The sequence below is a fragment of the Filicampus tigris genome, chromosome 7 (genome assembly GCF_054856515.1).
Source record: "Filicampus tigris isolate MCC_2025a chromosome 7, RoL_Ftig_1.0, whole genome shotgun sequence".
In the NCBI taxonomy this organism is placed as follows: Eukaryota; Metazoa; Chordata; class Actinopteri; order Syngnathiformes; family Syngnathidae; genus Filicampus; species Filicampus tigris.
The window spans coordinates 13,639,890-13,667,330 of NC_141223.1; the positions used below are offsets into that span (position 1 = coordinate 13,639,890).

Below are 27,441 nucleotides of genomic sequence, written 5' to 3' on the forward strand. Positions count from 1 at the left end.
AACAACCAAAACAATCACGTGTAGGACAGAAATGAAAGCATACCTCCTCATCAGTAAGAAAGATGCTAAAAATATGAGCTGAAACAAACAAAAGTGACATGTCACTGTCAATGTACAGTATAGTATGAAATGAAAGAGAGAGAGAAATGAAATGCTGAACTGTGTGAAAGTTGAGCTGCTGAAAAGGTGTGAAGCATTGAAACTTGAGCAGGCTCAAGCACTTTAGTTGCCAGCTGGTTGCGTCAGTCACACACCGTCAGAATTTGCCTTTTTATGTGTTAAATAAATGTACTTTACAGTATATCCTGTAAGCTTAGTAGTGCAAAGGAATGGATGGGGTTTGGGGGGGGGGTATGGTTTAACAGTAGGTCTAAAAGTGCAAACACGTTTTGTGAGAATGTCCAATGGATGTCCACTTGGATATCTTTGCTGTCCTGTGAAAAACACTTATGTCCGTTTGTTTCAATTTTCTTATTTTTTTACGTGAACGGTGTTTCCGCGTTACAGGCATCGCATTAACGTGAAAATTAAAGCAATTTCCAAAATTGGAAAGTGTTTTTCCACAGGACAGCGACAATATGTAAAGTTGGTGTTACTTACCGATGTTTATTACTGGGTTGATTGTAGCAGTGGGTTAGCTTGAGCCTATCCTAGCTAACTTTGGGCAAGAGGTGGGCCACACCTAGACTGATTGTTCACATTCACATCTTTGGAGGATTTGGAGACCATGCAAACGCCACTTAGGTTCAAACTCAGAACCTCTTGACTGTGAGACAGGTACCTGTAGCATTCTTTTTTTAATTTTTTTTTGGCTAACAAGCAAAAAGCAGCAACAACGAAATGGAATCATAAAAAAAAGCTATTTAATTTTCACTTTACAACACTTGGTCACATTAGTGCAGATATAATTTGATAAACAGAGGACATTTTAGTTGCTTTTTGCAATCAGTGATGAACACATACACAAACAGTACAGTGGTGCCTTGAGATAATAGTGAAGATTGTTTCGTGATCATGTTTGTAACTCAAAACACTCATTAGAAACCGTATTTCCTCATTGAAATGAATAGAAATGCAACTAAGCCACTCTATAATGCTGTAGTATTGTACTTTCTAGAAATATACAGTGATTGGATACACAATTGAATTGAATGTAAAGAATTGCAATTTGTCATTTGTTACCACATTTTTTCCTTCAAATCAATGGACAATGGACATGCTGTTTTTTTTTCCTTCAAATCAATGGACAATGGACATGCTGGTGCGCACGCCTTGGCCGCCTGGAAGGCAATATAATACAGGAATACAGTTATTCATGGAAATAGTCAAAACTACTTAGTAAGTTCCAGTAATATTAGTTGCTCTTCGCACAGGATAAATAATGTATCCAAATAATAACTCAAGTCATATTTTGACCTCCCCTCCCCCCAAAAAATTATATTAGCTCTTACTTGGATACATTATTTATGTTTTATGTGCACACACACAGCGCAACTTGCCTTGAACATTTCATGAGGCTGGCCACCTCTGCTAAAATTGGCAACATCCTGAGTTAAACAAATTATTCAATTCTACCCCTGAAATGAAATGATGAACAAATACAATATAGTCAGAATTTGGTTGTATTTTTCATGTTTTCTGAAAAAAGATTAACAAATGACTTGGGCTATTGTTTTAGGAAGGTGACAATATATGCCTGTGAATATTGATATATTTTCTGTCTACATGGGTTGCTCCACCATTTGTGTTCAAATAACCATTTATTCAAGAGTTGTAACACTATGACACTGGTGCCATTTATTAGCCCCTCTCTGACATTTTGCATTACGCTAATCTGACTTGTTGTTGTTTTAAATACACCATCTTTAATTTTCTTTTTCGTGTTTAGTTTGACAGTTAACTTTTTACCCTTGCTGCCAAACATCCATTTGTTGTAAAGTGAGTTTAATTCCCTGCCATCATACAGCGCTCTCATCACAAATTTTTGCTCGCAAGTCAAAGCAAAAAACTTGACGACTCACGTCTTGACAAACTCTTAAATTGGGTCACTCGTCTCTCAAAGCAGCACTGTATCAGACCTTGTTCAGGATTCACATACAATGACATCGTCCCAGGACCGCAGAAAAGTCAAAAGTCCAGTATTTAAGCGGACATCACACATATTCTTGATTCTTGTAAAAACTGGACGGCACCCTGCTGCTACGCACGCTGCCGGCGTCCCTGGGGGCCAGCAGGTAAGAGCCCGTGTAGGGTGCGTACTCCTTGGATCGCCGCTTGCTGTAGCTGAGCAGCAGGATGCATCCGGTGGCCAGCAGGATGGCGCAGGTGGCCCAGCCGATGAAGAGCGACGCCCCCAGCTCCCGCTTGCGCGAGTCCACCACCACCGGGTTGTAGAAGTTGCGGATGACGGTGTGCGCCACCCAGCACACGGGCACCAGCGTGAGCAGGCAGGCCAGCAGGAACAAGCAACCGGCGAAGGCCGTCGTGATGTTCTTGGCCCTGGCGTTGTCCTGGCAGCAGGTGCTCCTCTGCATGGAGAAACCGGCCACGAACAAGGCGATCACCACCACCACGATGGAGACCACCATCAGCCCCCGTGCGGCCTGCAGCTCGGGCGGCAGGATGAGCAGCGAGTCATACACCTTGCACTGCATCTTGATGTCCGCCTGGTTGTAGCAGTTCATCCAGAGGCCCTCCCACAGCACCTCCATCACGATGAGGTTGGCGCCGATGAACGCCGACACGCGCCACATGGGCATGGCCGTGGCCGCCACCACGCCGAACAGGCCCAGGAAGCCCAAGGCCATGGCCAGGATCTCCAGCTTGGCCTTCATCGTGCAGCCTCGCCTCGCGTGTGTCCTCGAATGGAGCGGAGCCTCGGGTGGCGCGTTTCACTTTGGTGGATAAAATCGTCACGCTTGCAATGTCATCCGTCTGGTTTTGGGTATGCGACTTGAACTCGTCCGGACGGAAACGTGCACCTGCCTCTTCTGTTGTTGTGCCAACCTAACCTATGTAGAGATTGCAAAATGAAACCTCATCCTGATTAGAACAGTGGTTCTCAAACTGTTTTTCACCAAGTCTACCTCAAAAAAATTCTTTGCTCTCCAGGTGCCACCATCATGACCAACATTAAAATAGCCTACAATAGCATATATCAAAACTGAGACGGAGGTTTTATTCCCAAAAAGCATATTGAAAGCGGAAGTCAACCCCGCAAAATTCTTTGCAATAATATGTTTTATGCGCCTTCGCTAGTCTAAACATGGAATTCTGATTAATATTGCATTTGTGGAATATGAGTTAGGCAGCAAAATCCAACTGCTTTTAGCCATTTCAGGGGGCGGCCATTTTGTCACTTCTGTCGACTGAAAATGAAATCACAGTTGCTCACTATATATTATGTATTAATCAGAATGCCATGATTCGACTAGTGGGCCTGCATAGAACATATTCTTGAAAAGAAATATTTGCGGTTGACTTCCTCCTTAATATTTTTGCAAGCCACTGTAACACAATGCACAGTTTGAACTTTAACACTCTGCTTAATTTTGGGGAGAAAAAAAATTCTATTATGGCTCAAATAAAATGTATTGCACATAAAAAATTGATCTAAATAAATGTTTGACAACAGACAGTTCTTAAAGACAAAATGCAAATTCATTAAGCATAAAAGTTGAATACAAATGAATGTACTGATTCTTTCACTAATGGGTCACTACACTTTGAGAATCACCTAATTGGACCAATCATAAATGAACAATATAACACAAACACATACAATTCAATAATAACGCCACCCAATATTAATCCTGTATATTCTATAGAGTGGCAAAGGGGTGACGAATCACTGGTGAAAAAAACAACAACTTTGGACCAACTTCAAAAATATGCTCCAATTTATTATATCTTTAGTTAAATGTATTAGTATGTCTCTTTTAACATATATCTATTATTTAATCCAAACCTTAAATTTTTATTTGATTCCAATCAGGAGTACTGTATCAATAAACACCATAACGACTCTTTAAAAACTCATTCATATCTCTTAGGTTTTTTGTTTTTCAAGTGCGTGGGTAAATGAGTCTGAAAATGGCTGGCATTGAATGATTGTTTCCTCATTCCTTCTTTTTAACTTCCAATGTTTTTCTTCCTTTTTCATCCTCTGACATGCAGTAACCTGGCGTCCTTCTTTTTCTTCTTTAATTGAGTCAGATGTGCTAACCACTTGCCCATCGTGCTGTCCCCGTTTCCATCATGGATTCTTTTCTAATTTTCCCTGATTCCTTTGTTCCCTTCTGACCCATGTCCGTACGACAACAATTCCTACCTAGGGGTTTGTAACGATACTCCCGACGTTACCTCCGCCACTGAGTTCATTGTTGTTGTTTTGGTTGTCATCTACTGCTGGACATAGATAATGGATGGATGGATGGATGGATTGTAGACCTGTCTTGATGTAGACAGGCGGGAGTGGAAGCAGTGCATTTAAACGAGGCTCATGTAAAGCTTGACATGTTTCGCATATTAAAGAGAGACAAGCTGTAATCACATCTCGCCCATGAGGCAGTTCCTCCAAACCCTTCATATGACCTTGTTTTTAAAGATTCATGTAGCTTGTATTGAGCCCAGATAAGAACATGGAATTGTGTGATTCCTAGGAGTCAGCTAAGAGACACAAAAGCAAAGCGAAAGCTAAAAGGGAACAGAAACCCGAAAGCCGGTCGGACGGGTTTGTTGAGTGATACTAGTGTCCCAACTTCCTAGGTAAACATTCACGCGCATGGACACATGCACACACTCATGAGACGTATAATCACAGTGACATCACTTGTTGTTGCATGGGAATTAACCAAGTACAAATATTTCATCACTGTACTTAAGTCGATTTTTCAGGTATCCGTAGGCCTACTTCAATATTTATTCTGCTGAAAACCTTTTACTTTTTTTTACGAAAACAGATCTGTACTTTCTAGTCCTTTGACAACATAGGCCCTTTATTTTTCTCAACCTCCATGGATAATGAAATTATGTAAAAAAATAAAAATACATCAGTAGAGACAGGTAAAAACTGACTGATTGATTCATGGTGAACGCGTTGTGGGATAAAAAAAGATTAACCTAGCTTGTGTTAAAAAAAATCTATGTCTAATCTGAAAAAAAACGAGTAAAGTGTTTGTTTTTTTAATTAAGTTTTTAGCATTAGCAAATACAGGATTTTTTGTTAGTCAGTTCACAACGTTAGCAAAGCAACATGGAACAAGTTGCTTTGATAGCATAACAGCCTCAACCAATGCTAATTATCCATCCATGCATCCATTCTCTACCGCTTTTCCGGGGTCGGGGCCTGGGAGAAGCAGTTAAATAGTTTGCATTACCTCATATTTTGCCCCGCTCCACAGACATAATACAATGACCAAAATATTAGAAACACATTCCAAAAACACAGTTTGTGCCCTGCAATTGACTGGCACCCAGTCCAGGGTGTATCCCGCTTCTCTTGCTCAAAGTCAACTGAGATAGGCTCCAGCTAACCTACCTCCACCTGAACGAAAATGGTTGGAAGCATGGCTGAATATCAACAAGAAGTGAGTGCAGGGATGAGCGAGTGCCACTAGAGGGGTGCAAAGAGTCCAATGTTGCTCCCTTTAGGATGGTTGTTATCATCTGGACACTTTTAGCCATCATCCAAATCTAGTAGGATTTTGCACAAATTTTGTATTTCACGCTACAGTTGCTCGTTATGAAAGAATAAAAGCTAAAACATGCAACTGTGATTCTGGTTCTGGATTTAACTTGACTTCCTTTCACATTCATGAACACAATAAATTACAAATTACTATGTTCAGTTTATATTGTCAAAGGTGCAGTCTGGACCAGATCCAGACTGAAGCGTATATAATAATCCATCGTATTTAATATACAGTACAGTATACATCAATTTAGAAAATAAGTGATATGACATTTTTGTAAAAATCCATTGTCAATTTACATTGGTATATAGACATTCGGGATCAGAACAAAATTGAAACCTGGTCTGACATGAGAACATTTGTGCATGTACATAAGGCATTTTGATAATTTGAAATAATATTTTATATTCATCCATTATTTTTTTTTATTTTTTTTTTTACATTTTAAAAGTTTCATGACATTATATAAAAAACAATCCACGGACAAGTTACAATGGTAAACAAATGCACAGTCAGAATCAGATCCAGAAACAGCAAATACCGGATTTGATATTAACCCATATTAAACAATAGGGAATAGTTTTCTTTTAAAACTAAAAATTTGAAAGACATTATTCATGAATAAGATTTTTACAGCATTTAACAGCAAACCTACTTGACGTTTTTAACAGGGTCTTTCTCTCTCAAGCATCTGAAATTGTTTCAAGTTTTGTTTTTTACATGAAATGCGCAATCTTAATCAAATCCAGATTGAACCCCGTTCTGACATGAAAACTAGGACTACACATAGGAATTTTGGTCAGCTGATTTTTTATATTGTTTTTAAATTTTTAAAGTTATTACATTATTCATCTGTGGCTTTTTACCAAAATAAGAAACAGAAAACATCCTTGACCTTCCCAATATATTTAACTGTCAACTTTTTGTATGATTTCCAACTGAACCCCGCTGAGTACATGAAAGTGCGGAGCAAATGAATGAGGCACAAATGCCAGTTGAAGCTCTTGTTGCGTTCAAGCGTCACCTGTGAGCACTTTTACTCTCGACTAATGCAGCTTTCAACAAGCTGCTTGATGCTGATGCCCGCCACACCAGCACATTTACAAACCAGCCTTGGAAAAAGAGTATGCGGCAATAATGCACTTTTCAGACAGCCGTTTCATGCTTTATAGATCCATTTTATATACCTACATATAATATTACAAAAATTTTAATTGATTTGAATTAAAATATTAGTTTGTTTTGTTCCATAATACCAGTGGGAGACAATAAAATTTTCTTTACCTTTTTGTTAACACTTTAGCAAATACAACTGAAATGTGATAATGTCATTTTTGAATGGTGCATGCAGGAGAGACTGCAATTAAAATAAATTGAAAAAAGACAAATACATTCCCTGTTCAAGAAATATATAAAGCTGCACATACATTAACATGCAGCTTGCCTCAAGTTTTCCTCCATGTCCCCATTAAAGCAACATTTACAGGTATTACTATGACTACCATGTAAAACATAACAATGTTTTTTTTTTTTTTAATTTTGTAAAATTTTAGTTAAAATGTTATTTTGTCGTTAATAAATATGAATACTATATATTAATAAAGTGCAAGATAAATGCTGCAAAAACAGGAGTTGACTCACAAGTAGGAAACAACAGGTTTTTTTAATTATGATATCAATACATTTTCTATGTACAGGCACAGTAATAGTAATAAAAATGCAGTCCTGGTAGCACAATTATCTCAACACATTTGGACCAAAATGGACCTCTTCCCTCTCCTGTGATTGCCAGAGCACATGTGGACCGCCCTAACAAATGCATTTGCAACTCGATAAATAATTATACAAAACATTAATTTGGAATCCAGTGATGACCACTAAAAAAAAAAAACAGCTCATGTGCAAATTCTCGAGACGAGTGTGCACGAGATATTAGTTTTCTTTGAAAGGCAATACTGAAGAGCAAAAAAAGGAAAACCTGTTTATGTAAACAAAAACCTCAAATCAAATATTCAAGTAAAACAGGTTGAAGTTCAATTAAAACCACTTACAATGTATTGTTCCAAAAATGTACTTAGGGAACTGAAGTAGTCTAAAAAACTGTAAAACAAAATACCTTAAATAAACAAAATACTTTCTAAAAACAGGAGCGGTCCATTAAACGCAAGACTTATCACCAGCTTCTATTACTTATTCCATTTCTGTGAGAAGAAATATAAAATTCAATCTGAGTCACACAAATACATACACCATTCACAAAAAGTTAGGGATTTGGTGAATTTTCAGGATGAACCTAAAATTCAATAGAGATCTTCAAGGTGACCTTGTTTCTAACTTTTGAAAGCACATGTCTGACCATTTCAGTACTTTTTGCACAACTTGCTGATTTCTAAAAAGGAGCTAAACGACAAAATTCTCAACAGGTGTTGGATCCATGAGTGGACCATACATTTCCTGCTTCAATTACAATTGTTATTCAGTTGTGCTGTTCACATTTTGACAACGTGAAGCCAAGATGACACCTAAAAACTCGATAGCACAGAATGTTCTCAGAGGGAGGTACAGCGATACTGAAAGAGTCACAGAAGGAAATACTGAACAACTGGACACATAAGTTTAGACATAAGAAGGTCAAATTAAGTTTACCTGTCAAGGTTCTCGTGCATTTTAGGCTCAACCTGAAATTTCACCCAAAGGCCCAGTTTCACTAACTTTCTGTGACGAGTGTAATTTGGCAACAGCAGGCTGGGCTGCAGAGCGCCGCCCTAGTGTGCAAACACTGCCAGTCATCAAAGCACGTGATTACGATTCCATGATTGTACTATGATTAGTTTGTGTCTTACAGCCCATGCGTCGCCGTGGAGAACGTCCAAAGCTGTCCAAGGTGCGATTTCAGTCGGGTGAGCCTTCCGGATGCTCCCGTAGCACCCAAACGTTAGACTGCTTCGCATGGTCTTCCGCGGTGGCCGACGTCTCGCCGCCCCCATTCCCATTGCCCGTTCCCTCGCCTCGCAGGGACAGCTCAGCCACGGAGGCGTCCAGGCGGACGCCGTCATCTTCGTCGCTCAGGATGTCAGTCTCCTTCACCTCCTCAGGGTCTTCGTACTCTTTGAGGTCAAACTGTTCTTCCACCCAGCGGTCTGTGTCGCCGGCTTCTGAAGATGGTGACAGAAGCTGGTCGTGCTCCGCCTCCATCCGCTCCGGCTCGGTACGCTCGTCCTGGGGCTCCGGAGGCAAGACCAGGTCCCGCTCGGGCTCGCCGTCGGAGACGATGTCGGTGTCGATTGTGAAACGATTGCGCACCAGTTTCCTCCGACCGAGGGTTCTGGTTGGTGCAGATGCTGTGGAAGTAACAGGAGAAGCCAATGAGAACATGGGTGCAGAAAAAGCATAGAAGAGCAATACAAAGCACAACAAAATACAAATCATCCAATCATAGTTAAAAAGTTAAGTTTAAAAAAAAAGAAAAGAAAGTTCAAAGGTCATGTTCCATTTACATTAGTAAATGCGCAATCAGCTCCAGACTGAACCTTGGTCTGACCCGAACAATTACGCGCATGCACATTTTTTCCCATCCATTTGTTACTGATATTCATCTATTATCAACTATTTTTAACATTTTGGAATTTTGTAACATGATCAAAAAACTAAATTTAACAGAAAATACCCTTGTTCTTTGTATTAGTCACAACATCGTTCAAGGATTTTTCCCATTTACAGTTTGCATTGCAAAATTCTGTATCTGACTTACCTCATTTTTAGGTGGTAAGCACAACAAAACAAATTTTCATATTCAATTTACCAGAGGTGGGTATTTTAGAAAAAAATTCAATTTATTGCCTTCCGTCTGCAGCCTGGGTACCCTTCCACCGTCCGTCTATCTGCCTTTTTGTCAGGCTGGCCCAAATAGTAATCGCCTATAGGCCGGTCTGCCTAGCATTTTAAACTGGTTTCTGTTAGCATTTCTGTCAACCAGATGTGGGTAATCCAGGTCCAGAAAGTAAAAACCCTGCCATAGTTCGGCTTTAGCTACAGGTGCTTCCAATCAACTGAGCTTGTTTACCTGCTGGTTGAGTAGAAGGACCTGTGGCTAAAGCTAAACTGTGGCAGGGTTTTTACTTTCTGGACCTGGATTACCCACCTCTGCCGTCAACCAACTTCAAATGACTTCCGTTAGCGTTTCCATCAACCAAGTTCAACCAACAGCCCCCCACACGCCGCTGAGCGAAATTTGAAACGAAACACTCACCGTGGCATGGAGGCGTCACTGTGGCCTGATTAAACACATCTCCTTTTAGGACCCACAAGCTGTCAAAAACCCTTGCCCCCAGCCAATGGGTAACGGAAGCCTCGTCGCGGCCATGGAAGCCTCACCACAAAAATCGAAAGTAGTAAAATAGAAAGATGATTACTTAAACGGAAAAAAATGCGCTTCTGCCTATGCTTTGTCCATCTTTTTCTTTTAAGTTTCCTATCTATCATTTATCGCCTACAAAATGATTGTCTGTCATAGGCGGATAGACGGACCGGTCCGGCGGATAGGAGAAATGCCCAGCTCTGCATATTTATACTGCTAAATGTGCAATCTGGATCAGTTCCAAATGTTAACCCTCTTCTGGTATGAAAGCTTCTGTGTATGCGCATGGCCCATATTGTTTAAGTCAGCTAATCTTTCAATAATATATATACATAAATACAGCATATGAATATAAAGTGGATAGATATTCGCCAGGTATATGTATGGTTATTATTTTATGACATTGTTAAATTCAACCCCAAAAAAATATTTTTGAAATAAACAAGAACATGATGTTAACTAAAACTAAACAAACTTAAATGTAGCTTTATGGTTGATTTTTTTTTTTTTTTGCAAGAACCTTGCATCACTAGCACCATTGTGTTGAGATGAAAAGTACTGTAACACATCCAAACCAATTCCAAGGGAAAAAAAAAAAGAAGATTGTCTCACTTGTACTTCAGACAAATTTCCTGGCGTTGCATCATTAACACTATGGCGGGTCACTTACCCGCTCGGTTTATGACGGGCCGAGCGCCCTTGAGCGCACACAGGCGCTTCCCTCCGAAGGGCACGTACTGCTGACTGAGTGGCAGACTCTCCGTCTTCAGCAGCTGCCGCCGGTGCTTCTCTCGCAGGATGGAGTGCACCGTCTTTAGGAAGTCTTTCCTACTCTCTGGGGAGCTGAGAGAGTGATGCGAGGTTATCGGATCATCTGCTCTTCAGACCTTTAACAATATTTAGGCGCCAGGGTACTTCCAAGTGGCCGAAATGCAATTGATTACCTCTGACTTGAACTGAAAACACTGACAAAAACTTGTGTTTGGGGTAACGCCGTCAGATATAGACCAAAGGTTTAGGTCTTTTTTGATCTACAGTACTTCCAAAAGTCAAAATTAATCTAGCATAAACTGTGCATGAGAAGGAAACATCAAGTCAAAGTCTTAAATAGTCGTACAGAAAAGACTACAAGACTGCCCAAGGGCAAAGCAGCAACTTAAAGACAGACTGGGAACCAAACTGCCATTATCAAGTTTGTGGAAGACATTGTCCCACAGGTATCTATTAAATGTTTAATTGGGTTCTCTTTTGAGAAATTTAGCAAAACATAATGACTAGCATACTAGCTAACATTAGCTCTATCCATTTCACCGTCAGAAGAGCATGTGTTAGTTAGCCGTTAACCGAACAACAGACAAGTACAATAATTAGCCAGTTCTTCATTGATGTTAACTGAATTCCCCCCATTTTTAGTCAAGATGAATCAATAAATCTCACAATGTCTTTTGTTGCTTTATGCGATAAACTCTTTAAGTTACTTGCATGCAAGAGTTCAAAACTAAAACATTTCTGACAGAGGAGGGCATCTTCCTTCAGTTTGCCGGTCCATCATCCATCAGCAGTATGGGTACCCGTCCGTCATCCGTCTATTTTTCAAGCCGAACCAAAATGTAATTGTCTGTTGGTCAGTCCATCATGCTATTTTAACCACGCTTCTGTTAATAAACATCAAAGGTACGCCAGTCCGTCTATCGTCATTCCGAAAAGATAAAAAAAGGTCCAACAGATGAAAAATCTATCCATCCATCCATCCATTATCTGAAACCATTTGATTAAAATGGTAAAGCTTTGCTTACTTTAACCAGAATCTCGTGTCACATTGTTGCCAAAGGTACAATCCTGGTGGATACTTCCTAGTCATTGCAAATAGAAATAAAGTTGAAATTACAATGTTTTTTTTCTTAGAAGTCATCTTTTTCTTCTTCTCCTTCTGTCTTTTAGCGGTTGGCAAACAACTTTTGGTGCATTACTGCCACCTTCTGAAATGAAGTGTGGGCCTGAAAAATACAGTTTCACAATCTCCTAACAGCACTCTTTCCAGAAATAAAAATAGAAATGTCAAACTTAACTCACAAGAACATCTCTGTAAAACTGTCTCTGTATTCAAAACTACTGATACTTTGTTACTTCTTAGACAAACAGTTTGGATAATGGTCAGCCTGACTAACACATGATTCTCTCTTTGGTGCATACCGCCAACTGCTGTGCTTCTAGAGCCAATGCAGTCTGGGTCGCGTTTCCGTCTCTCGTCAGCAAAACGGGCGTCTGTCTATGATTGACTGTGAGGTCTATTCGGACTTACCCGGGTTAGTGACAGACAGACGGACGACTGTGCTTAGTCCATCTTTTTTTTGAGTTTCCCATCTATCGTCAGCAAAACGGGCGTCCGTCAGTCAGAAGGAATGCCCACCTCTGGTTTTTGACAGCAATAGTAAGAAGTTAGCTAAAATTATGCTAACTTCCTTAGTTAACAGACGACATCAACTTCCATACTTAACTAAGATGATGGCAACTTTATTAGCAAGCTACACGCACCAACTTCTTAAGTTTGCATGTACCTGTTGAAATATTAATTATGGAAGGGGGTCTGTCCCGCTTCGAAGCAATTTACCTCAAGTAGCGTCTTTTCGATTGACATTTCACACATTCAAACTACTAAAAGTCATCACTTAAGCTATTCATCCCCGTTTTCTCAATTGCTCTGCCTTGATCAAATGACATGGAAAATTTGTTTACAAGTGGTGCAATTGGAATTTCTGCCAGCCAGAAGCACATGTGACGTCATTGTGAAAATCTCTGCAAAGATAGTGGTGAAAAACAAAATAGCCGAGTGTGATCCTCACCTACAACACAGCTGGAAGGCCCTCTCCGGCCGACCTTCTGACTCCGACTTTGTGTGAACGATCTCGCACACGGACGTGCCCTCGCCGTCTGAAGAGGAAACGTCTATTAAGACTCATTCGAGACTTGAGCAAGAGTGGTTGTCCACGATCACCTAACCAGCTAACTGAAGCCCCCTGCTGTAACCCTAACCATCTAACGTTAAGACACAAACTGCAGGCCTAATTCTAAACTCCCAGATGTAACCCAAACACTCAGCACCGAACCTTAACCCTAAATCCCTAACTGTGGTCCAAATCCAAAAACCCAGATGTCACCCAAACCACCAAACCTCAACACTTGGCTCCAAACTATAACCCTAACCACCTAGCAGTAACCCCATCCTTAGCTGTCCCCTGAACCTTAACTCCCTAACTGTAACCCTAAACCTGTAACTGTAGCTCTTTATGACAACATTCGCCTGTAAATTAACCAACAAACCCCATACTGTATCTCTTACCGCCTGGCTGTAGGACAAACCCAAACCTACGGCTGCAACCCTAACCCCCATAATTGAAGCCCCAAACCCTAACGCACTGGCTGTAACCGTACCTCCCTAACTTATTCCAATGGATATGATTAGTAGACATTTAGAGCGATACAATTTTTATCTTATGTTTGGCTCACAAATTCTGATAGAAACTGCATGAGCGAATCTCATGGGCATACAATTCACCTCAGTATTAACTTACCTGCATTCGCCAACGGTCTCACTTGGAGAGCATCTGTCGGAATCATGTGACGATATCGGAAGGGGTCTTTTTCTTCGGAAGACATAGATACACGGTGGGAACTTCCCTAGAAAACAAAAACAGGACAATTCAGTAAAGCATATCGGAGTGCTTCTCGGATGTTTTTAGTTTTCTCAAAACTGTCTCTTTGGTGCTCTTCAGTCGGGGGATCAATGCAGGACTCCAAAAAAACTGGAAACTGACGCACTCAAAGTATTTTGAATTAAAAGGCCTTTATTTTAATATGGCCAGTTGGAGAAAATGCCTACGCGTTTCAGCCTTGGTAGCTTGCCCTGATGAAGGCCTACCAAGGCTGAAATGCGTAGGCAAAATACTCTGAGTGCCTCTGTTTCCAGTTTCCAGTCTACAGGATAATTCCATTTTGATTTGGATATAAAAACAAATTTCCTTGCAGTGTGTCGCCACTCACCATTTTCTTTTTCTGTTTGGATCCATCCTTGCACACAAAGACAACTGCCGTTTTGAACACTAAAAGATATGCCAAAAAATGTGACCGTGAAATTTATCCTCATAAAGCCACAATGTGCCAACAAGAAAGGTTTCATACCAAAAGTGGCCATCTGGGGCTCTTTCTTCCACTTTCCTAAGGAAGCAGGTGGGTTGATCCAGGACACGCTGGTGTGGAGCAGCAGATCGCCCATGGACAAGTCAGCAACCTGACAATTAGGACCAACAATTCACCTGTGTTGCCAATTGATCAATGTAGGGAAAGAGCCCGAATGCCTCGAATGATTAAAAAAAAAACATGGCACCCCAAAATGTTTACAATTGCCTATTGTAAGAGTTTCAACCAATGTTCACACAAACTATGATTTAAAACACTTACACAAAAAACTCATCATAGAATATCACCCTTACAAAAGAAATGACTCACAGAGCCGGCTAAACTTAGCTCTTCCTTGACATGCAAAGAGATTACAACAGTGGAGATGTATCACTGTCTCATAACATACTATTCTACCCCGACTTACGAGTTCCCCATCGTAGGAGTCTTTCGCGTTCCAATCACTCGGTCGATTTTTGGGTTTTGTGTTGAATTCTGAACGAGCTTCTTATATGTCGCCGTTCGAGTCAAGTAAAATACCTCCTTTTTGTCGCCAGTCTGCTCTGTGATGAGCTGGTCAAACACGGCGCCATATTCTTCGTGGATCTTCTGCATCTCGTTAATGTGGCTGGCCACTTTGTTCATGGCCTTCATGGCGACTGCGAACGACAGCGGAGGCTAGTTAGCGCAACATCCGGGACCAGGCGGTGCCAGTGGTTCTCACCATCCAGGTGGTAATGCTCCTCGCTGTCCGGGTCAGTAAGCGAGTAGAGCTCCCTAAGCAGCAGAGGGTACTTGAGGACCCTCTGGATGGGCTTGATCAGATACGACTCCAGCGTGGACGAATGCTGCTGCTTGGGGTTGCGCTCGTCCAAGAAGGCCTTGAAGTTGGGGTCACTTTTGGCTGCAAAGATCATAAAACGGTTAAGTCATGTCAGATGTGACATTTAGGAGTAACTTCATTCACTTCACTTTTTGTGCCTTTTATGGAAATGACACTCTTTTGATTTGTGATTGGCTAAAATACGGCATTACAGTTATAGTTCCACATGTTGCATTAACATGCACCTGACAGCCTGGGACTAACTGTAACCTACCTCTTCACTATAAAACCCTAACAGAAATCAAACTCAAACCACCCTGAATCCCAAACCTAACCCCATACTTGTAACCCTAAACCTCTAACCTCAATTTAAAACCATCCTAACCCTATTCCCTAACACCCCTCAGAAACCTCTCTACGAAAGCAGACTGTACTTGGCCGCAGGTCGGTCTGTCTTTCAGCAAAACGTAACCAGCAGCCAAGTATGCAGAGGTCAAATGCACAACCGCGAGGCTGACAACAGCGAGCGGGAGATTAATGTCGGTTGTCGGCAGGCGGCAGATGGTCCCCCGGCTATGAGCGCCGTCTCCTTTCGAGCAACAAGGTGGAACGAGGAGTCGCTCACCCTTAACCAGGACCTTTGGGACTTTGGTGTGGCTGGCGCAGAATGCACTGTAGATCTTAAAGCGGTCGGCGTAGTAGAGGAACGAGCCTCCGAGGGAGAACAGGATTTTCTGTCAACAGCGGACGAAGGAGTGTTTAACGCAGCTTTTTTTTTTTTCTATATGCTTATGTGTCTCCTTACTTTAAACTGGTCCACTCTCTCCAGCTTGTCCAGATCGGGAACCAGATGGGTACCGTCCTCCAGAGTCTTGAGGAATTCCACCTGGAACTCTACCATTTCTGGAAGATTTCCAAAGAGAACATCCAGCTGGAGCAACAAAAGGAAGGTAGGTTGGAGTTAGACACAGAATCCATTAATATAGATACAACTTTGCTGAATTGAGGGGAGGAGCATCACTTAGTCAGGCCATAGCCTTGTTTAATAGAGAAAAGGTGCTTTACTGCCGTCTTGTGGCATCTATAGACACTGAAAAACCTTTTGGGGGGGCTCCAGGCTATAAACAATTTGTGCTACCCCCAAAAAAACAAACAAAAACAAAAACATACAAATACAAATTTTTCTACAAAATGCCAGTAAATTCTCATGAAGCATTTTGCTACATAGACCCTATCAATTTAGCAAGATTATTCAAAGGCACTTATGGTTGCGTATTATCAGAGCAAATTTCAATTCCGGGCTCCGACCTTCCTGTGTGGAGTTTGCCTATTCTCCCCCCTAGGTTTTCTCCGGGTACTTACTCAGGCAGTATGTTCAAATCCTACTGATGTTTTGTACAAAATCCCACTCTGATGAAAACACCAAATAGTAACAGCATTTTGTACAAAATCCTCATAACAACAGAGTGATAGTAGAGCCGTGCAGCAGATGGTGCACACAAGCAGCTCGCAGTGTCCAAGTAGCACATGCAGGTGTAAAAACATCCCATCCTCCTCACTTCTCTCATCGTTCAGCCCTCGTCCTCGCACAAAGCCGTCCATTCTGCCATTATGTAACCCACTTCAACTTGTTTCAAGGCAGTAGCGCCCACGGAAGCACTCACATATTGTACGTGACACACACACAGTACATGACATACCTCATCTTGGGTGAGAAAGGTCTCTTTCTGCAGCGGGCATAAATATCTCCCAATGAGGCTGTTGAGGTCCTGAAGAAGACAAACGTTTTGTTTTTATTAAACTGACTAATGGATTGATTGATTTATTAATTATGGATGGATGGATGTATTGGGGCTTCTTTAGCAATTAGTGCACACAACTGCCACGAAACTGGGGAAACCCGCAGAACCTAAAGGAGTTGCAAATATTTTTTTGCATTTGCAGATATGCACAAACGCACTTGTACAGGCCTACAAGTGTACCTAATGAAGTGTCTGGTGAGTGTTACATAATAACTTTTTACTACTGTAATTAAACTGTTACATTTGTATTGGTAATAAATTAACTGCAATGGCCCAATTGTTACGGTCATTATTTAAAAAAAAAAAAAACAGTATTAGAATAACAACTGCAATCAAGAACAATTATTGTAAATATTGTAGTTCAAATAATAATAATAGTATAATATAATAATAATAATACAAATGATAATAATAATAATAATAATAATAATAATAATAACAATAATAATAATAATAATAATAATAACTATATAGTGCCCTAAATATAGTTGTCAATCTGGTTTTGAAAAAAGTAATATTAAAATTAATAAACATCAAATAAACACAGCGGAGGCCCAACATTTGTAAAGATTGTTAAAACTATGAAATGTAAAACTATGAAATATTAATTATTGTAAATATTGTGCAATAAAAATGTAATAATACTTAATACTTACAATGACAATTATTTTTGTAAATATTGCAATAAAAATACAACAATATAAAACAAATACATGTAAAAAAATAAACTGCAAAAGCATAGTAAAAAAATGTATTACTAATAATTAATAATTATTAACATATACATATACAAAATAATTGCATAAAGGGTAGAACGCCGTTTGTGCTCTTCAAGCTGGGGCTAACCAATTCTGCCTAATATAGGTGTACCTAAAACAATTAAAAGTCCAAAAGTGGACCTTCATTAAAGCTTGTTTCGACCAACCTTTGTAACACTTCAAAGTTTTAGACGCAAAAAAATTGTGTTTTTCTTAGATACTGACTTTGACGTAGGTGCGCTCCGTCTCCACCAGCTCGCTGATGACCTTGCGCAGCTTGTCGGCGTCCGATAGCTGCCGGAGCGCCGGCGGGAAAGGGGAGTCCGGGCTGGGCGAGGACGAGGACACGCACTCCGGGGGATTCATGTCATGGAGGCTACGGCAGAAGGCGGACACTTGCTCCGTATTCTGAGTAGAAACAGAAAATATAAATTAAAAAAATATATTATACATACATACACACACACATATATGTATATATATGGTCTATTTTGAGTGTCAGATAAATTGAGTGTCATAGCAATCGTTACGTCTTTATTTTCCTCCTCAGATTGCGGCTGCCGCCATAAGTGACTCATCTCATCTCATGCCATCATCAAAACAATCCACCTAACATTCCAGAGGGGTTGCCCTGGAAACCAAACCTGATGTGCGTTACGCTGTAATTTGGGGGGGCAAAAATAGATAATTCCATCACTGGGTGACAGTGCACAACGGCTGCTTGGCTTACTTTTTGGACTATTAGTTCAGAGCCTTCACGGCAGCTTCGTTTAAGCCTTCCGGAACTGTTTTGACGAGGCAGCCCTTTTGCCAGCGGTCACCCCGCCCCCTCAATTACTGGCTCAAGGCAAGCAAGGCTTTTGGGGTTCAAGGCTGGGATAAGGTGTCAAATTTGGGGTTTTATCCCTGAGTTAGGATTTCAAATGGTAGTTTTGAGCCTGGGATAGGGTTTCACACAAGGGTTAACCAGGGTTAAGGTTATAAATTAATTATAAATAATAGTTCCCAGAAATTCAACACTTTTTAAATTAATTAATATCTCAGACCCTGTAGCAGAGAGAAACACAATTCCAAAAGAATTAAAGAGCTTAGACATGTGGCTTTCACACAGGTAGAGTTTATTATCATTTACTGTTTCAATCAAAGATGTAAAAATAACATGCCAGTGCAAGAGAAGCACTATTTTAATTTAAAAAAATCGAGTGGTAATTACCATCCTCTATTCTGTTACAAAGACGTCAATATCGTCATTGTCTACAAACCAGATATCACGCTCGAGCCTAGATAGACCAAACCGACGTTGGAGGTCGTGAAGCGACGTGGCGTTTGAATGCGTTGTCCGTTGGGTGTAATGGCCACCGTCGTAGTGTCGTAACCCGTCAGTAAGCTCCTGGGGGCGTTTACGCATGTTGAATCGGTGTCACCAGTGGTGACATTTTGTCACTCTGATTGGCCGTTAGCTAGCAAATTCAGCGCTCGGAGCACCAACGGGAAGTGACAAATGCGGATAAACAGTGACCACACGCCTTCGCTGCCTTAATCTTCTTACAAGTACAAGAGCGAGGGTTGACAACTTAAGTATTTCACAATACCGCGTCAAGAACGTGTTGGTTTACTTTGCGTGGGAGTGAATCGTGAGCGAAGAATATAGCTGAATGCATTGTTTACGTCTTTATAATCCGCCCCCGGCCAACGGCTTCCCGGTTGGATTTTTCTAACAATGAGAAATAGTGACTACCGCCGCCGATGGTATGGAAGGTATTACATCTTATGCATGCGCAGAAGGTACTTTAATGGTCAGCATCGCTGTCTGTCGACAGAGGGATACCAGTACGAGTACTCATTGTTTAAGTACTCACTGATACCAAGTACCGATCCCTCTAGTACTTTTGATGCAAAAAAATTAATTCAACACAATGACAAAAAATTGTGAACAAAGACCTTTCTTTCTGATGCAGATGGCGTCACCAATGTGTCAAACTGCCGCAGTATGGTGCCAACTTCTGCCAAGGAGGACTTACTCAATGTCAGACTTGTTTTTTCCCTAAGTATCAGTGGATGGTATCGACAGCCTCCACAAGTACACAATACCTTAAGATAAGGCCGGTATCGGCACGATACTGATACCTGTCGGTGCGATACTGATACCTGATATCACCACTCACCTATCCCTAGTTTCAAGAAAGGGTCAGGGATTTTAAAGTGAAGCTTGAAGTCCTATTTGTGGTTTAAGATTAGGGCTTTAACCTTGGCATAGGTTTTAAAACAAAGGTTAAGGTTTCAAATTAGAGTTTAAAGCCAATGTTAGCGTCTCAATTTGGGGTTTCAAGCAAGGTTTAGAGTTTTAACCAGGATATAGAGGCGGCAGTTAGTCGGTTTTGGCTTTGAAATTTGTGTTTGAAAAATAATGCACTCGCATAACCTCAACATTGTAACGCAATGAAAGCCCTCAGATTGAACACAAACGCTCCGGCCCGTCAAACCACTTTCTGCAGTCAGACTTTTGGCCCATGGCGCTCACAGCTCATTAACACCTCATCTGCGAGAATTAAAAGACAACTCGCCAAGGCAAAAGTGTTTACGTGTCCATCTAACATCAAAGGGCAAAGCTGCCATCCACACATGGTGTTTTATGTACTAAAAGCAGACATTTTGGGACATTTTGGTGGTCTGTGGCCACAATAGATTTCACAAGTGCACAAAATGCCAAATTGAAGCCATGATATACTGCAACCATTCATCCACGAGCAATTGACGCCTACCCAAAAAGGTCTACAATTGGATTTCAAGAATGGTTTACGGTTTTAAATCAGGGTTTCAGACAAAATCAAGACAAGTTTGAAATTGTGGTTTCTAACAAGGGATAGGGTTTCAAATAAGGGTTTCAAGAAAATGCTGAAGGTTTCAAATTAGGACTGTTAGGGTTTCAAACAAGGCTTAGCTCTACTTTTATAACTAAGGTTACGGATTAAAATCAGGGTTTTAATCCAAAAACAGGGTTTAACATTTGGGTTTTAAGACAGGGTTTATGTTTCAAACCAGAAGTAGGTTTTCAAACTGGGGGTTTTAAACCAGGATTAGGGTTTTAAAAACTAAAATTTCAAGCCATATTTAAGATTTCAACTTAGACTTTCAAGCTAAATTTGTGGGTTTCAAATTGGTGTTTCCAACAAGGCAAAGGGTTTCAAATTAAGAGTCACAAGAAATGCTTACAATTTTGAATTAGGGTTTCAAGACCAGGTTAGGGTTTCGAATTTGCCTTTGAAGCCATTTGTAGGGTTTTGAACAAATCTAATAATATTACCTCATTCACTACCGGCTCAGTAAAAATGGATTTTTGACATATATAGCCGTCAATGGCAGCAAATGAGATTACAAAAAGGAAAAAAGGGGGGGGGGGCAACATGCACACTTAAAGGTGCAGCACAGACACGCACACACATTAACGGGGGACCAAACGGCACGGGTGACTCCCCAGGAAAAGCAAGAAGACGGTACAAGCTTACCAGATGAAGCATGTCAAAGAGTGAGTCGCACGAGCGCTTCCTGGGCTGAGTCCATTTGAGAGAGGACATGGCCGCATGCACGCAGATGCCACTATTTTTCACTTTTAATTGAGGTTGGCTTGGCACATGACTCCCGCGGCGCACGAGTCCATCTCGTCTCCGGTCGGGAGGAGAAAACAAAGCGAAACGAAGGACAAGTGGGGAAGATGTTTGGCCGCCTCCTCGCCGCCCACCTCGCGACTCCTTTCTGCGTGCTGCGCTTTTGCCCTCCCCGTCGTTTGCCCAGCAAGTGCGCTAATGCGAGGGAAATCAGTGAGAAAGGGAAGGAGTCTCCTGTGTGTGTGTGTGGTGGTGGTGGTGGGGAGGTGTGAATACAGAGTTTCAGGAGTGGGAGGCGGCGGGAGTACGAGGGTGGGCTTCAAGCATAGAGAAAGTACAGGAAAAACTGGTGCTGGAGGGTTTTGGCTGCAATGAACTCAACGAGGGGGAACTAGTCCTGCACCTAATTCATCAAAATGTAAAAAAAAATAATAATAAATGCTCAAATTTAGGGTTGAGGCTAATTAGCCTTTCAAGCCATGATTGTAGTTTCAAATTAGGTTTAGAGCCTGGCATAGGTTTTCAACAGTTGTCGACTGGTTAGCACGTCCATCTCACAGTTCAGAGGTCGTGGGTTCGATCCCGGCTCCGCCTCCCTGTGTGGAGTTTACATGTTCTCCCCGTTCTCCCACATTCCAAAAACATGCTTGGTAGGTTGATTGGACTCTCTAAATTGCCCCTAGGTGTGATTGTGAGCGCGGATGTTTGTCTTTGTGTGCCCTGCACAATTGGCTGGCAACCAATTCGGGGTGTCCCCCGTCTATTGCCCGAAGACAGCTGGGATAGGCTCCAGCACGACCCTTGTGAGGATAAGCGGTATCGATAATGGATGGATGGAAGGGTTTCTAATTCGAATTTGAATCAAGGGTTTGGGTTTCAAATTAGGAGTTTGTAGTCAGGGTTAAGGTTTCGAGCCAGGCACAGGGTTCCAAATTAAATTTTGAACCCAAGGTTAGAAAAAAATACGGTTCTAAGCCCGGGATAGGGTTTCAAATCAAGATTAGGATTTTAAATTAGTGCCAGAAGCCTAGGTTGGAAATTAAAATTGGGGTTCCAAGCATGGGACACAGTTTCAATTTTGTATTTAAAATTAAGGTTAAGGTTTCAAATTAGCATTTGGATTAGGGGTGTTCCGATCAGGGTTTTATGATGCCGATTCCGATAATGATCATCCATGAGTGTGATTCTGAGTGCAAACACATGGATTAATTGCATTTTTAAATTTTATTTATTCACCTGTCAATTCTTCTTTCGATTAATTAATCAGATTCAGTGACTGGCTTGGTGTGTAACGTGTGCAGTGTTAAGGAAGGGGGGCGTCACACTGCACACAGACTGCACACAGTTGGCTGCAGGCTGCAAAGTACGAGCTGCAGGGGATCCATTTTTGTGATCGGCAATGAAAGCTATTGATTGACGTATGCCAATTACATACTGCACTTCTGCACTTAAATCAGGACAATTATTCAGATGACCACGCGTTTGGATTTTATGTTTTCAAATTGGTTTGATGCCTGGCATGGTTGCAAGTTTCAAACTAGGTTTCCAATCCAAGGGTAAGATTGCAAATTGGAGTTTCCTGCCAGCTGTAAGGTTTCAAGACTGGCATAGGGTTTGATTAATGGGTTAGGATTTCAAAATAGGGTCCCAAACCAGGGTTAGGGTTTATAATAGGGTTTCAAAGCCAAAGTTAGAAATTGAAATGTATGTTCTAAGCCTGATAGGGTTTTGTTTTAAGGAAATCCTTCTTGCAAACAAAAAAACTGCAATTAGGTTGAGGTTAAAAAAACAAAAATAAGTGATCAGATGTCATGCCCGCTGCTGTCCGTGGCTTTCGTCGTCTGAAGAGAAAATCACAGTGTGGGTGCAAAAGCACCAAATGTTGCATCCAGTCTGGCCGGGAGCGAGCGAGGTGCCAGTTCGCACTCGCTTACGCGCCAGAACAAAAAAATGCGACATGTCCTTTCGTACAGCTTAAGTTTCTCCTTCCCATCGCGGCGCCAATGTTATTTAATCACAGCAAATGTGAAGAAAATTGTGAAAGCATCCGAGCGTTGCTGCTGCATTCAAGCAAAATGCTTCAACTTGAGGCAAACAAGCATTCAGTCATGCAATGAATGATTGAGAGCGTGTTCAATGTCCACATGTCACGTCCACGGTGGGGAGTGTTGAAGTCGCAGTCAACAGCAATAGGTGAAAATTTGCAATATAAAGACTTTTTAATTTATATACTGTATATTCTTTAAACACATTTAAACTTAATTAGAACACACTCCTGAATGGTCAGGAGCTTCGTTCACTCCCAGAAGCTTTCCAGAGAGCTGAAAACATTGTGTGTGACGTTTGATGTTTTTAACAGCCAAGTGAAGCCCAAGAGAATGAAAATCCTGCGAGACCGCTTTAATGTTTGTTATTAGATATTCATATTGACTTTTTGCTGTATTTGAATCAATATTTATGTTTTCAATGCTGTAGAGGACATGTAAAGGACAACATTTCATTTTCTCACTTCCTGTTCAGATGGAAATCTTATTTTGAAGGCATGCGGAAAAGGAAAATGGCTGATTTGACGCTACCTTGACAGCACATAGCAACGCAGTTTTGGCCTCAGAAAGCGGACATTCACACACGTACACATACGGTTTAGAGATGCTTAACTTAGCCCAGTTGAAAGTGGGAACATGGTTATGATTTGTGTGTGTGGTTTATGATTACATAGTTAAATGTTACGAGTCAAGTCAATAGTCAACAGTTCAGAGGCCACATTGACCCCCGTTTGATGTCAAGTGGGCCTCACCACCATATTTGTGGCCAAATACGGCTATTTTCTTACCTTGCTGCAGTCGTCCAAATGGCCGAAGATCTCGGAGTCGTCGTCCAAGCTGTCTCCCGAGCTCTCCAGCAGCAGCCCCGCGCTGTCGTCCAGGATCTCCTCTGACATGCACACATGCCAACACACACATTGAGTTTTAGTCACCAAAACACAACACAATTATGTCAAAGCACCGCAAAGTCATCGAAAAGAAGCTTTAGCATTAAATGCTAAGTTGGGTTTCAAACCAGGGTTTCAAGACCAGGTTTCAAGACCAGGTCAGAGTTTCACATTAGGATTTGGAGCTTGGCTTAGGGTTTCAAATGGATTGAGGCCAAAGTTAGGGGTTCAAAATCAGATTTAGGGTTTAAATTAGGGTTTCGAACGAAGGTTAGGGTTTAAATTTACGGTTTGGAACCGAATAGTTTAAAAATAGGGTTTTGAACCTGGGTTAGGGTTTCAATTTATGTTTGAAACCAAAGTTAAGGTTCCAAAACAGGATTAAGGATGTAAAAAAGGGTTAGGGTTTTAAAATTTGAATTTTGATTCGAATTTCAAATTTGTAAGACAGGGTTAGGGTTTCAAACAAAGGTGAGGGTTTCAATTTAGAGTTTGAAAACAAATTTACGGTTTGAAATTAAGGTTCCATGCCAGAGTTTGAAAACAAATTTACGGTTTGAAATTAAGGTTCGATGCCAGAGTTAGTGTTATAAATTAGGATTCCAAGACAGGGTTAGGGTTTCAAAAAAGGGTAAGGTTTTAAAATTTTGGGTTACAAAGTTTAGTGTTCCAAGTTGTGGTAAGAAATCAATGTTATGGATTCAAATTACTTGGGAGTTTGAGTTTCAAATTGAGATCTCATTCCCGGTAAGGATTTCAAAACACTGTTCCAAATAAGGGAAAGATTGTAAAATTTTGGTTTCAAGTCAGAGTAAGGATTTAAAAACAGGGTTTTGAATGAGCGTAGTTTTCAAAATGAGGGTTTCAAACAAAGATCGGGGCTTCAATTTATGGTTTGAAACCAAAGTTACAGGTTTAAAATTAGGGTCGCACGCCAAGGTTTAGGTTTCAAACCAAGGTTAGGGTTTTAAATGATGGATTTTAAACCAGGCTTAGCATTTCAAACATAGTTAGGGTTTCATATTAGGGTTTGAACCAAAGGTTAGGTTTTGAAATTAGGGTTCCCACTTTTACTGTCCACCTGCATTGGGGCCAGTTGCGTGCACCCTATTTGTCCGCGCGCCACCCACAGGCCGGGAGTGGATCCGCATTGCCCGGCTCGTCATGACTTCTGACCAGTCAGACGAACACGTTCAGGGTTGTTTGACCCCGGCGGACGAGAGTATGCGTTTGTCCGCGACCGGTCACCTTGGCTCTGGGAGAAGATATCCGTGTACGGGTCGTCGGCGGCGTCTGAGCGTCGCGGCGGCAGGAAGCAGAGCTGGTGGCGCTCCAGCGGCGGCAGCGCGCTGACGGTCAACGCCAGCGACGACAGCGAGAAGGCCGCCTTCATGTCGGAGAAGTCCAAGCTGTGGGCCTCCTTCCCGTTCAGCTTCAAGATCTCATCGCCCGCATTAAGACCTGACCGCGTAAACACACAGGATACAGATCCCCCAGATTAGGGTTTCAAGCTCAGTTTCCCGTTCAGTGTCCTTTCAAACTGCTCTTTTCCATAAAAGCCACTCTGCTGTTTGCATAAACACACTTGCAAACATGTACACTCCCCCAACACGCACACACACACACACTGCTGGTTTGCATGAAGTGCTTTTGAATGCGACAGACCTTTCGCAAAGGCGAGCCCGCCCGCCCTCACGTCGGTGATGTAAAGCTGCTGCACTCGGTCCTCCTCCACCACCGAGATGGAGAAACCTGAATGAGGCGGAGGAGGACGAGGAGGGAGAGAGCTGGCTCGTATAAATCGGCAATACATGGAAAGCGATTCACAAGATTTCGCAATCACTTCGGAGTGCACCTGAATTACTCAAGAATGCATGTCATTCAGCAAAGACCGCGCTTCAAACAGCTACTGATACATAGTTTGGAACAATCTAGAACAATAATTACATAATCTAATTATAAAAATTCTAATTACATAATTAGAATTATATGATTATAATGATATAATTATTTAATAACATTGATTTGAATACATCGCGCTCAGTTGGCACTACATGCTAGTTAGTTGAAATTCAATAATTCAGGAAGTCCTCAATTTACGAACGAGTTCCGTTCCTACACTGATGATGTCACACGAATTTCCGCGTATGTCGGATTTCGCCATTAAAAGTTGAAATTTACGTCGAAATACTCTATATAAAAAAAAAAAAAAACGAAAATACATTAAAATAAAAAGCATAAGATTCTGTACTTAGCATTATTGCTGAGAGGTGGATGGAGAAGGAGGAGAGGAGAACGAAAAAGGCAAAGATACTGCCGACACGCAAACATACACGATCGAGACACTCTGCTCATGCTCAACCGCAATTAATGCTGGTCTTTGTAGTACTGGAAGTGCTTGTATGCGGAAGTGCATTATTTGGCGCACAACCCACCACAAATACCCAAGAAGAGGTAAACAAGCTCAGAGACGTGGCACAAAACACACTTTTGGAGCGAAGAGGAAACCGGCTGCTTCATTCCTGTGGTGAGTGACATGAATAGCAAGTGTTTTATTGAGTTGAAAGTAACAAGCGGAAATGACGTCCATTTGAGTCACGACGCCGTGCGTAGCCGTACACGGTGGGTTATTCAAATGCCACTGAAGAATACATGTGAATCCGGATCTTAACTGAAGTAGACAAATAAACTGTTTTTCATATTAATTCATGGTTCATTTGCCTAACCTGTAAATCCAAACATTTTTGGACTGTGTAACAAATCTGTTATTGTTCATTGTAATACAGATTAATATATAGTTTGTAAACAATAAATAAATAATTTTATATTAAATCGCCATATTGAGGGGAAAAAAAATCACACGCAAACGAGATCATTTTCAAAAATGCAATTGCAATATTTACATGTGGCTCAGTTCGAAAAAGATGTAAAATGAGTTGAGCGCAGGTGGATAAACAGACAATTAGAAGTCAAGTGTTTCCTACCGTAACCAATCATGCACGACTCGTCTCGGTCAAACTGGACCACTTTTGTTATCTTGGAGCAGAGTTCAACTTCATTGTAAAGCTGTTTGGAAACAAGACAACACACAGGTTAGGAAGGCAAACACTATCACAATGTCTGATTGGGATATAATGCTAAATAACAGTCCCAACCCAGTTAAGCTTTCAAATGAGGGTTGCAAACAAGGGTTGGGGTTTCAAATTTGGGTTTGAAGTCAGGTATAGGATTCCAATCGTGGATTAGGGTTTCAATTTAGGGCTGGAAGCCAATATTGGAGTTAGCGCAAGTACGG

General features: G+C 41.3%; 2 protein-coding genes across 4 annotated transcripts in view; both read right to left on the reverse strand.

The window, feature by feature from the left end:
* Positions 1-841: 841 nt before the first annotated feature.
* On the reverse strand, positions 842-2,930 carry LOC147144844 (claudin-4-like). The gene has a single exon (XM_086036394.1). The coding sequence runs from the start codon at positions 2,832-2,834 to the stop codon at positions 2,154-2,156; it is 681 nt and encodes a 226-aa protein (XP_085892520.1). The 5' UTR covers positions 2,835-2,930; the 3' UTR covers positions 842-2,153.
* Positions 2,931-7,337: 4,407 nt separating this feature from the next.
* LOC147144845 (rho guanine nucleotide exchange factor TIAM1-like) overlaps positions 7,338-27,441 on the reverse strand; it is a 59,237-nt gene continuing 39,133 nt past the window's right edge. For all 3 annotated transcript variants that reach the window (XM_086035662.1, XM_086035664.1, XM_086035663.1), the window contains exons 12-27: positions 27,131-27,212; positions 25,812-25,898; positions 25,395-25,607; positions 24,048-24,148; positions 17,835-18,017; positions 16,750-16,818; positions 15,855-15,980; positions 15,675-15,783; positions 14,951-15,130; positions 14,767-14,885; positions 14,230-14,338; positions 14,092-14,150; positions 13,623-13,728; positions 12,894-12,981; positions 10,721-10,893; positions 7,338-9,034 (exon numbers count right to left, since the gene is read on the reverse strand). In XM_086035662.1, the coding sequence (XP_085891788.1) occupies positions 8,586-9,034; positions 10,721-10,893; positions 12,894-12,981; positions 13,623-13,728; positions 14,092-14,150; positions 14,230-14,338; positions 14,767-14,885; positions 14,951-15,130; positions 15,675-15,783; positions 15,855-15,980; positions 16,750-16,818; positions 17,835-18,017; positions 24,048-24,148; positions 25,395-25,607; positions 25,812-25,898; positions 27,131-27,212 (2,253 nt within the window). In that variant the 3' untranslated portion in view covers positions 7,338-8,585. The remainder of the gene's footprint in view (positions 9,035-10,720; positions 10,894-12,893; positions 12,982-13,622; positions 13,729-14,091; positions 14,151-14,229; positions 14,339-14,766; positions 14,886-14,950; positions 15,131-15,674; positions 15,784-15,854; positions 15,981-16,749; positions 16,819-17,834; positions 18,018-24,047; positions 24,149-25,394; positions 25,608-25,811; positions 25,899-27,130; positions 27,213-27,441) is intronic.